Raw genomic sequence first — 11,917 nt, forward strand, 5'->3', positions numbered from 1 at the left:
GTTTTTAAAATTTGTGGGCTGATTCAGCCTGCAGGTGTTGGTGGAGCCAGGCAGGATTTGATGGAGTTTTTTCCCCAATGTGCATAGAGTCTGCTGGCCTCCAGAGGCTCAGATCTCTCCAACCTGGTGCACAGGACAGCCCAGTGTGCAGCTTACTGGGAGATCTGTATTTACCAGGAGTGTAAGATTCATTAAGGGTAGGATGTATAAACAGTTCTTTCTCCAAATGTCTTCTCTGTTTTAACTCTTCCTAAATATGCCCTTAGCAATTGTTTGGGAGTAGTGGTGGCAAATCTCTTTCTTTGGGTTCAGATAAAATTGTCCTGTCCTTAGTCCTCTAGCTAACTGGACTTTTCGGGCTGGAAAATCACCTGTTAGTTTTAGCCTATAATCTCCATTTTATGGCTGTTTTGTCAATACTAATTGCAAGGTAATATTTTTAGAGATAAAGTAGTACATGGCTTTTATGACAGTGGGAAAAAAAAACAAAGTCATCAACCACAGCTCTATGGATGGGGGATAGCAGGGTGGGGAGTGTGTGTTTTATAAGAAGCAGACTGGCATTACAGGAAGCAGAACTGATGGGAAACAATGTATTAGAAAGGGGCATATTTTCTATTTCAATGGTTGATTTGCTAAACCCAATGTAACCCAAAAATACTCAATATGGCAAAGTCAAGACCTGTTTTAATAGAAAATAGAAAACTAGATTTATCAATGAGCATCTTTTCTATTAACCAACATAGTCAATGTCTTAAAGGAGGGAAAAAAGTTATAATAATGTCAGGTCTTTAAAAACTATAAAGCATTTCAGTAATTTTCTGGAAGTTAAAATAATGATCTTTTTCAGTGCTCCATTTAATGGATTTTCAGTTATAAAATTTTAATATTTATTCAAAGTGCAAGTTTGCTTTAAAGATGTCTAAAAAAAGAGCCCTGTAGGAGTCTCATTTCCTGGACTTTTCTAATTCTGTATCAAAATTCCGATGCTGGCACGCAAGAAAGTTGTTACTCTGAAGGGTAGGACTTTACTTAGACCAGGCTTGAAAAGTTGAGCTCTTTTTCAGGGATCTCCTGAGGGCTTACTGGGAGTTGAGAGCTTCTTTTGAAGGCAGCAGAGGTGCCCATAGAAATTGGAGCTGTCTCTAGGTTCATATGTGAGTTGTACGGGCTGTACGAGAGGAGGATGGGAGGCACCCTGATAGGTGCAGTGCATCTTTCATGTGGGGGGCTGCAGTTGTTTGTGGGGATACCTTCAGTATTAACTGAAAACACAGTGATGTTTGTTGTGGAATCTGTGATCCCAGGGATTGTGGAGCTCTGCAGTGCCATTTGGGATCCATTTTCAAATGAGGGCTTCTCTGGGTACTGTGCCTAAATTTAGTAGCAAAGTCACTTAAGCTTTACAGCTGTATATCCTTGGAAGCATGGTAAGCCTAGGCAGGTGAATTGTGCATCAGTCCCTATGATCCACATTCTTAGGAAGCTGGATTGTTCATAATTTTTTCCAATTTTTCTGGTGGTTGAAAAGTGACAGACCAGACAGATTGAGTATTGTCATGATGCAGCCAACAGCTCACCCCCTGTGGTTGATCCATTGGCTTCTTCCTTTTCCCTGTTCTGATCCTGCCTGCTCGTTTGAGCACATCGGCTACAGTAAAAAGAAATTCCTTTCTAATCATGGAGCCTTCAGTAACCTTAAGTACAAATTGTGTGTGCAGTTGCTGAGCATTAGTAGTTAGCTGTGACCCCTTTGACATTGCTGGAGTTATAGATGAAGTCTTTTTCATCAGTGGGTCCAGCTTTGAAGAGACAGCAGAGAGCTGCTGCTTATTCTTCCCATGAGTGTTTGACAAGCAGGCAAAACAAGTGAGGATGTTGTATGTGAGTCTGGGGGCTCTTGTGTTGGCATGTACCTGTGTGATCCTGTTCTACAGACTTAATTTGTGGCCCTCATTCTGTGATTTACAACAGGAATCTTCCCATAAAAACATTTATATTAAATACATTACATTAGGTCATGGTTTTGTCTTTATGTGTGAGATCTTGCTTGATAAAGAACTGTCAGGAGAAGGGTAATGGTCTTGATTTTTCCTCAAAAAAAAATGTTTGGGAATTTACCTGACACCATCTGAGAATTCAGGTGAAATTCCAAGTGTTGTCCTACTGGAACAACTTGAACAAAGATATTTTTCTGTCACAGGTTATTTTGGTAGTGCTAGAAAGTAATCTTTGAAAGACCCTACTAAAATGTAGATACAGAATGCCTGGAGAAGCCATCTGCTGGACAAATAGGAAGTAAATCCCTCTCTTGCATCTGAAAAAAACAAATTTGCAAGAAGAGTGTCATCAACAAATGGCACCACTGATTTCACCTGAGGGTTTAGGGGATTGTGTGTGTGGGTGTGTTCAACATACTGTAGGCAGAATACCTCTCAACGTTGGTTGTAGTTTCTGCTTTTGCATCCTCTGAGACCAGTGGCTGGCTCTCAAGTAAGGATTTGGTATCTGTTCCATTTATTTCCATCTGTTCTCTTTTATAGAGGCAGGGGATGTGTGAGTACTTGGGTGATGACCAAAGCTGCCATGTGGACTCTGAAAGTCTCAACACTGCAGTAGAAACCCCTTCTCCTAGTCAGACATATTTAACTAAACGTATATGATGGATTGTCTTTTTCTGCACCTTTTGTTGTCTTAGTATTGCCCTAAACATCGAAACATCTCAGCCTGTGTCATTTTTTGTCTGTTCTGTGTGATGGTTATAGGATTTCCTATCCTCCTTGCCTTTCTTTGAAGACAAAACAGGATAAATTAATATTGCAGGCTGTCTTGTCCTGGACTTTCTGTTAGACTTTCTTGAGTCTGTGGAGCCTTTTCCCATGTCGGTAGTTGGAGGCACCAGTGCTTCCTCACAACACTGGTTCTTGTGGGGAGAAGTTATTATTCAATTAGATAATTTAGTAGTGTTGCATTCAGGAGCTAAGATACAGTCTCTGCACCTTGTTTGTAGTAAAGACAAACACTTGCAAGTACCTGACGCCTGAAGCTCAGTAGAAATCTCACTATGTATTAAAAGCAGTGTGTTTTCCCCAAGGATTTCAGGATTTGTACATTTTCCTACATTGTTGGATGTAGGCACTGAGTGAATGGTCTTGGGGGAACTTGAGAAGAGGAAGCCTTGGAAACCTGTTTAAATTGTAAGACTGTAAAGAGCTCTTCTGTGCAATCTTTTGTCTGTAGTATTATTCCCCTGCAATATTTGACTTGGTGTTTGTACTTGTATTTTAGAAATGTGCACAAAAGGCCTTTTTATACCACAGTGCTGCAAGTGCTCCTGGTATTGCTGTCATTTCCCTATTCCTTCGTTCACTTTTTAATTTCTTTTTTTCTTTTTGCTTTATTTGCAGATTTATAATTAATTCACATATTTATTTTAATTCTGTGTCTTTCATCCTTTTGTCTGTAGTCATTACTGCTTCTTCTGGTATATCTCTATTGTGTTTGTTCCAACTTTGACATCTTCTTTATTTATTGTGTTCCAAGCAAGAGGAAATTAGATACAGCTCAAGAAGCCACAGATCTTCCTACTGGCATTAAAAATATGTGAATCCTAGTTTTCTTTTCTTTTCTTGCAGTCACTAGAAGTAAAGAAAGTTCTTGCTCTAAGTTTATTGTTGAAAACAAACCTCAGATATCCCTTCAAGCGCATATTCTGAAGCAAACGAAGCTCTGTTTACCCTGACTGATGCTCAGTCCCATTGTGTTTCTTCTGGCTAATTTACTGGGAATTTGCTGAGCTTTGTTCTTATTCAGACAAGTTTTGTTGAGTGGGTTGTTAATTGCAGGTTTAAACTTGTATTTGCTCTATCTAGCAACTTAAAACATTGAGAGTTCTTTCCTCTCTATATTAATTTACTTACTTAGGCCTTTAGAAGAGGCACTGCTTCATTAAACACTGAGACTCTAATGACTCTACTTCTTTCTCTAAACACATTAATGCATTAAATAGATTCATTTGTCTTCTGTGGGATCAGGATGTTCTACAAAGGGGCTTGGGGCCTCTGATACATGCTCTTTGGTGGTGTAACCAGTGGAGCATTCAGCAGAGTCTACGCTGTATTTCCAGGGTGACTGGTTTTTTAGCCTGTAATGAAGCAAATTTGACATTCATTTGTGACACTCTGATGAGAACAGTATCATTTTTGTGCTTCTATACAATGAAACACCTGAGACTACTTCAGGTCTTTGCTCTTTCCCCCCAGTCCCTTCCTGCAGTAGAGCTCCAGTGGTGGTGGTGGGAAGCCACTGTGTACAAGAAGTGATGAGATGATGCTCCTTCTGTAGATGAGATGCACCACTCATCTACTCTTCTGCTGCAGCAGCACAGTAGTGAGACACATGAACATGAAGGGAAAAGAAAATAGGTGGCTGTTTTTCCAGGGGACAGGCTGTCCTGCCACAACACCCGGGGCTGCTGGAGGGAGCAGCAGATTGCCGGCTCCGAGTGCCAGGGGGAACAGCTGCCAGCTCCAGCTTGGCCTCCGAATGGGCTGCACATTTTAGCAAGTACTTAGCGCTTTTGGGCAGGCTGGGAAAAAACAACTTCTGGAGCTTATCCCCTCCTGTAGCATATTTCTGTCTGGTCTGAAGAGCAGGCACTCCAGTGACCAAAGAGCCAAAGGGAGAAATGGGAAAGATGCACCCACTGCAACAGGGTTGTTTCATGTAAACCCTGTTTTTCCCACAGAGGTTTTGAAGGATTTCCTTGACTCGGGAGGTGCTACCTCACCTCTCTTTCCTCAAAGGGAGCTTTTCATGCTCTGCTTAGTTCCCTTCTAAGCAGTTTCACATTTCCAGGGTTAACTTCACAATTTCTCACATTTCTTTTTAATTTGAGAATAGAAGTTTTATGGAATCCAAGTGTAAGCTTTCTGTTTAGGTTCTTGGGCAATCACTGATTTGAACAATAGGTAAGTTGAAGATTAGTGGTGATAAATTACTCTCTCCAGTAGTTGCAGTGAGAGTATGCTGAGCTTGTGTGAGCATTCCCGAGCCATACAAGTAATATACATGCTGTTAAGATTGGTTTGGGTTGTTTTATTTTTGTTTTCCTGTGGGGTTACTGACATACAGAGCCTCAGCAGAAAGGGTTAAATAGAACTCGAGCTATGAGTTTGAAATTATGCTTGACACATCCGATCCATATTACTGCAATGTGTCAGCAACTGCAGTTGGTATGTCAGTTCTGCAAGTAAAAAAGTGATTGCAATGCAATTTCTCTTTTTCCATGTAAAATCACACATATCCTCCATGCAGGGATTTTCTTGTTCAGTGGGCTACAGTGTGGATTTAGAAAAAAACATAATTCATTTATATGTAAATACAACCTGAAAGCTACACATATCTGAGCTTCTACAAAGACAGAGAGCATGTACATGAAAACAAATGGACCTGTTGTTTTAAATTCATAGTTTACCATAATAGGGGTGGTGGTGGGCAGGAAGGGTTGTCTTTGAAACCATATAGGTCAGCATTTCAGACTTCTGTATTGTATTCCAGTTAAAGGAGAAAATGGAGAAGCATCTGGATGTTTCCTATTTTAAAGCCAACTTAAAGGGGGAGAAGCAGAAACAGTATTTTTCATATGTCCTATTAGCAAATTACATGCCATGAATAAGATATTTTAGTGTTTGGCTCATATGAGGGTTTTTTTTTGGAGGGTGGGATATGTGAGTTTTTTGCAATTGTTCCATTTCTTTTTGTTACATGAAAAGAAAATTTTCAAAAAAACTGGAGGTAGAAATTATGTCTGTGGCTCTCACCAAATGCTGGGAGGTACAAGAAATCCAGCATTCTAAAGCAAAAGAGAAGGAGGGGGAGACAAACAAGGAGGTGGTGGGTGATTGTGGCATCTTGTAGCAGCATTTGCTTTACCTGATTTTTGTTCCTTGATATAGTAAAAATATTTTCTTGCTGAAGTACTTGGATTTGGACTTAAAATGGCATAAATTATTTTGAGACAAGTTCACATTAACCACCACAGATTCCTCACTTAACCTGTCACTGTTGCTGGAGATACAAGTCTTAGCTCCTATCGATGCATCTTCTATTTCAGAAGGGAAAATGCAATTTAGTTTTATAGCTGTTTTAGAAGAGTCGGTGATAAAAGCAAACCAGTGCCTTCTCTAATAAGTATTAAAGACCAAACCTGTGCAATTTGTAGTAAGTGTACTCTATCCTCTTAAAAATGTCCTGGGGATTTATGCACTAAACTCAGATTAATGCTAATAGGAGTTATTTAAGATAATAAATCATTCCTTTAGCGTGGTATTTCCCTTTAACATCTTTTTATTTCTATTTTTTTTAATGAAAACAAAGTTAGAATTTGAGTTCGTGGAATAAAAAACCTTTTTTTCTTCTTCTCTGTAGGCATACTTCTAAGAAGCATATTGACCATGAGGAAGCCCGTGTGCTAGTAACCAGTTTTTGCTAATCCCGCCGAAGAAAATGAAGCCACGTTTCAGCTTTGCCGATCCTTTTCCCACCCTGTCGGCTGAATGAGAAGTGGTCGTGTGATTATGCTGACAGCCCAGCATGCATTTGGTAGACCTGTGGTTAACTCGTTCCCTCTCCATGTGTCTGCTCTTACAAAGTTTTGTCCTCATGATACTGTGTTTTCATTCTGCCAGTATGTGCCCAAAAGGCTGCCTCTGTTCTCGCTCCAGAGGTCTGAATGTCAGCTGTAGCAATGCAAACCTCAAGGAGATACCCAGAGATCTTCCTCCAGAAACAGTCTTACTTTATTTGGACTCCAATCAGATAACATCTATCCCAAACGAAATTTTTAAGGACTTGCACCAATTGAGAGTCCTCAATTTATCAAAAAATGGGATTGAGTTTATCGATGAACATGCCTTTAAAGGGGTGGCAGAAACCTTGCAGACTCTGGATTTGTCCGACAACCGGATTAAAAGCGTGCACAAAAACGCTTTCAACAACCTGAAGGCCAGGGCCAGAATTGCCAACAACCCCTGGCACTGTGACTGCACGCTGCAGCAGGTGCTGCGGAGCATGGCCTCCAACCACGAGACGGCCAACAACGTCATCTGCAAGACATCTGTGCTGGACGAGCACGCAGGGAGACCCTTCCTCAACGCTGCCAACGACGCCGACCTCTGCAACCTCCCTAAAAAGACTACTGACTATGCCATGCTGGTCACCATGTTTGGCTGGTTCACCATGGTGATCTCCTATGTGGTTTATTACGTCCGACAGAACCAGGAGGATGCAAGGAGGCACCTGGAGTACTTGAAATCCCTGCCAAGCAGGCAAAAGAAACCAGATGAAGCCGATGACATTAGCACTGTGGTATAGTATTCTGAATACAATGACTGCCTTTGTGATGGAAACTAGAGTTGGATGACACTAAAACCAGAGGTTTACTTCTAACATTCATTGTAAACATTAAGACTTTTGGGGCTTTCTTTTTCCTGTTTAACTGAATTACGCCACTGTTGAGCTTTCTAACAGAAAGTTTTGTCCAGGTGGTAAACTTCAATTATTTCTCTGGTGGTATACTAAAGCAAGTGAATTAATATGTAGACATTAGTTTAGACCCATTCCACTATTTAATAACGAAATTTATTTTTTTAATTTAAAAACCAAATAAAAGCTTAAATTTGAACCATGTAAAGCAGAGTTATTTATTGATCAGAAACCTGTCCAGTGCCAGAGCACCTTTGGCTTGTTCAGTGCCCGTGAAGTAGAGGAGAGGAGTGATGATGAAGTGGGCTGTGAGAGGTACAGGATTGCAGAGTCCCCAAAGGGCACATCTCACCCATGGGTGCAAGGTGAGTAGCTGGTGAATGGTAGCCCATTTTGTGGGCTGCCTGCCATGGTGGGTAAGGGGCACAGTGTGGGCAGAGCAGAGTGCCCTGACTCTGAGTGTAAGGGACTGATGCTTGCTTAACCTCTCGGAGGGCATTTTGGCAGTGCTGGGGAGGAGGCAACCTGGAGGAGCTGCACCTCAGGACGTCGAAGAGAGGTAAGCCAGGGGCATGTGGTGGTTTTTATCTTACACCCACTTACTGCCTTGCATGAGCTCCAGGCATGACCTCAGCACTGGGGAGTACAGCAATAAGGCAACAGCAAGCTTAATATGCTGGTCAAACTGGAGTTTCACCAGTGATAATTAAAAAAAAAAATCTGGTGGGTTTAAGCTATATATTACTTCATTAGTAAATGTGACTTCTTATTTTTAAGGAGTAGCCTTTGAAAAAATTGAAGGAAGTAAATGAATATATAGGCTAGGCATATTCTGTTGTGTGTTAGGATATATGTATGGTTTTGTATGATTTTGTGGCTAAACGTTTGGGAAAATAGAAAGTCCACATGAAGTTAAACTCAGCCTTGCATATGAAATGGATATTTTATATCTCTGCTGTCTTTAAAAACACAGTGTTTTTCTCTTTTCATAGATAAAATTTTCAAAGGGAACAAATCCACAAGAACGTATTCCTCCTGTCCTTTATTACTATAATAAAATGATGCTAGTCTCTGCATCCCTATAGATCCAGTCTAACTGACATTGGAATATGCATTACAGAAGGGTGGAGTAAAAAAATGTATAAAACACTGCTTTGCAAGAGAAAGTGTTAAAGGTCAGCCTTAAAAAAATGAAAAAACCCTCCAGAGTAATCTCTCAGATTAGTTTATCTATTATTTCCGTTACGGTTCTGTTACAAGGGCAGAAGCTTGTTTATCTTTTTTTTTTTTTTCTCCAGAACACTGTTGAAATAATAGCTAAAACTTGTTTCAAAGCAAATGACAGAACAGGAAAAAAAATTAAATGGACATAGAGTCAACTTTTTATGTCATCTTTGCACCCTTCATAGGGGGAGTCCTTGTGACTGACTTAGCTGTTTGCATACCTCCATGAGCAGTTTTTGGCAAATTAAGAGAATGTTAATGTTTGTAAAGGGCACAGTCTGTCCATAAAATATCCACTGTCTGATATTTCTGTCCCTGCCACCAACTCCCATAAGTAAAAATGTTATTTTCTAAGAAGAGGCTCTTGTTGATGACACATCGTCCTTAGATAACATTTTATGCTTTCCCGTTTCCAAGCTCTATGTGACTATCTACCCAAGCCCCCCAAACTCTCTGTGGCCTTCTGCAGGACCCAAAAGCAGTAGGGTTAAATACCTATGTGAGTCTGAAGAGAGCAGTTAAATGTTACACTGTACTGGCAATATAACTCTACTGAACAGGACATGTAGTGTCTCTGTGTAGGCTGAGCAAAATTACTTCCTGATGTAATTCCCCTAATTTCTCTAAAATTTCCTTCAGAGTAAAATTGGTCTCATTTCTGTCACTGTGTTCCCCAAGCGATATTTAGGATCCCAGCTAATATGCTACTGTGGGAAAAAGCAGGGGGAACTAGCTAAAAGATTACTCTAAGCTGGAGGTGCTAAAAATCAAGAATTTGGTGTTGTTTATTCACAGCTGAATGCAGGAATTTCTCCACAAAATTTGGACCAAATTATTTAAACTACATTTAAGAAATCCTAGTCAATCTTAAAACACTTTAAAAACACTTGGAAGGTTTTAAATATTTAATTTCAAGCAACGTATTCAAAAAGAACCCCTCCTCCCAAAACTGACTAAGAAAAATATAAATAAGTTATCTTTAGGTTTTCTGGTTTTTTTCTTTATTACGTGGTCCATGAGACAGGATCTGGTATAGTTTTACCCCAGCTGAACTTCTGGCTTTCCAGCTTTAAATTCTGACCCAAACAAATGTAAACAAAGTTAAGCATTACTCTGTAGAAATGCTTTGGAGGGATGGTTCCAAGAAGATAAGAAGATGCTTCTTTTTACTGTGTTTACTTCACACCTTTCTTTCCAAAACTACTGTCTCTAGAAATGCCTAGGTGCTGCCCTTTGAAGTCAATGGCACAAACTTTTAGACTTTGATAAAAGTTAAACCCTTCAAGGAGTTATTTCATTTACAAAACAAATTTTGCTGAGAAATGAGTAATTTGATATCTTTTTATCTATAATACCTTAGCATGTAAATACAGATGAGAGGAAATGGATGTTTCCTTACTCACAGGAGATAGCATATGGTGGAAAATAAGAAGGGATATACATAATACAGTGATTTTTTTTCTATTAAGATGCTTCAGGAAAAGAAGAGCTGGGACTTAATGGCTTAAATGTGATTAATTTCTCTACCCTGATTTTCTTACAAAAACATCCATATTTTTGTTTCTAAATGGTAAAGGATAACTGTCAACTTTATTTTTTCTTAAAAATAATGGTGATTTTTCTCTGCTAGTTTTCTAGTGTTATGCTCTGTGGGTAAGATCTGTGGTAGTGCATTTGGTCTGTGTGTATTAAAGCTCAAGCTTTATGTGTTTATTTTATTCTTGATTTGGTACACTGTTAGATACAGATCTCTTCACTGTTAATGTACATTATATTCTTAAGTCTTCGGTAGCAAGATTTTGCACTGCAATTGCCATGAATTTCAGGAGTTGAGTATGAACAGAAAATGTGGTGATCCACGTTCTGGTCTTCCCAGGAAAAATAGATGCCATGCAGAAAATCTACCACATTTGTTTTTCAGGTTAAAAGGGGACAATCAGAAGCATTAGAAATCAAAAAAAAAGTAAGTAAAAGAAGCAGCTGTAGGCTTAAACACTTGAAGGTGTCATGGAGTCTTGCAACATGTTTAAAAGTGCAGTGGGGTCTCAGAGTGAATCTAAATCAATTTTTAAAAGGATGTCATTTCACTTCCACACCTAGAAAAAGAGCTAAACAAGCTAAACAAGAGTAAATGAGATCTCTTTTAAAAACAATCTTTAATCTTTAGGAGGGAAATCTAAAGAAGGAAAATATAGGAGAATATAAATTCTGAGGTTACATGTAATGCCATAGAATGGGCAAAACAAATGGGAACATTTTTTCCTAAGCAAGTGAGAAACAAGAGTCCAACTAAAGCAAGAGCCGAGAGTTCATCAGGTATTAAAGGAGCACTGTGACTAGGTAGGGCAAATGTTTTGAAAGAAACTAGGCTAGCATTTGAGAAGGGGAAAAAGTCACCTATCAATTAGTTACTGGTTAAAAGATAAGAAACAAAAGTAAGTAGAAATAATCTGTTGACTTGAAGGAGAATGGTTACTGATATTTCTGAGGTGTCCCACGGAAATCAGAATGGGAGCAGTGCTGTACAGTGTATTCCTGAAGAAGGGAATTGATAATGAGCTGATAACATTTGTGGGTTATAAACAGTTATGGAGGGCAGTCCAGCCTACAGCTAACTGTGAAGAAATACAGAAGGTTCTCACATTTCTAAGTTGGCAGATGATGATATAAAGAAGATTGGATTTTGTGTGAATAATTACAAAGTACTGCATATGGCACATCTGAACATGAGGATATTCTCTAAATTGGCTGTAATCAAATGGAAAAAACGTCTTGGAGGCACAGTGGGAAGCTCTTCAATGACAAACACCAGAAATTATTAGGAGGGAAATAATCAAACAGCGTGGTGGAAAGGCATGATAAACCACTGAATAAAATCTGTGATGAACACACATCTGGAGCATTGCATTTCAGTTTTCCTTGTCTTCAAGGAAAATGAACTTACTTCTGAAGTACTGAATATGTAGAGAAAGATAATAAGATAATCAAGGATATGAAGTTTGTTTCCATAGGAGAAAACATCTAACATCCCCAGTCATGGAGGTGAGATGACATTAGAACTCACTGTAATAACTGGAGTAGTAAACAAAAGGGAAATTCAGAAGCTCTGAGCTCTTGTTTCTTGCAATAGAAAACAGCAATTTGGTTAAACAATATCAGGCAATGGATGCTAGGGGTTTTTTTAACATTTTTGTAGAGAGCATGCATT

The 11,917-nt window shown here is 39.3% G+C and overlaps 1 protein-coding gene across 10 annotated transcripts in view; it reads left to right on the plus strand.

Moving 5' to 3' along the window:
• The window catches only part of LRRC3B (leucine rich repeat containing 3B), a 44,524-nt gene extending 36,831 nt beyond the window's left edge, over window positions 1-7,693 (plus strand). For all 10 annotated transcript variants that reach the window (XM_054515447.1, XM_036406367.2, XM_036406369.1 and 7 more), the window contains one exon: window positions 6,430-7,693. In XM_054515447.1, the coding sequence (XP_054371422.1) occupies window positions 6,595-7,374 (780 nt within the window). In that variant the 5' untranslated portion in view covers window positions 6,430-6,594 and the 3' untranslated portion in view covers window positions 7,375-7,693. The remainder of the gene's footprint in view (window positions 1-6,429) is intronic.
• Window positions 7,694-11,917: the final 4,224 nt, after the last annotated feature.

Source organism: Molothrus ater, chromosome 1 (assembly GCF_012460135.2).
Source record: "Molothrus ater isolate BHLD 08-10-18 breed brown headed cowbird chromosome 1, BPBGC_Mater_1.1, whole genome shotgun sequence".
Lineage (NCBI taxonomy): Eukaryota > Metazoa > Chordata > Aves > Passeriformes > Icteridae > Molothrus > Molothrus ater.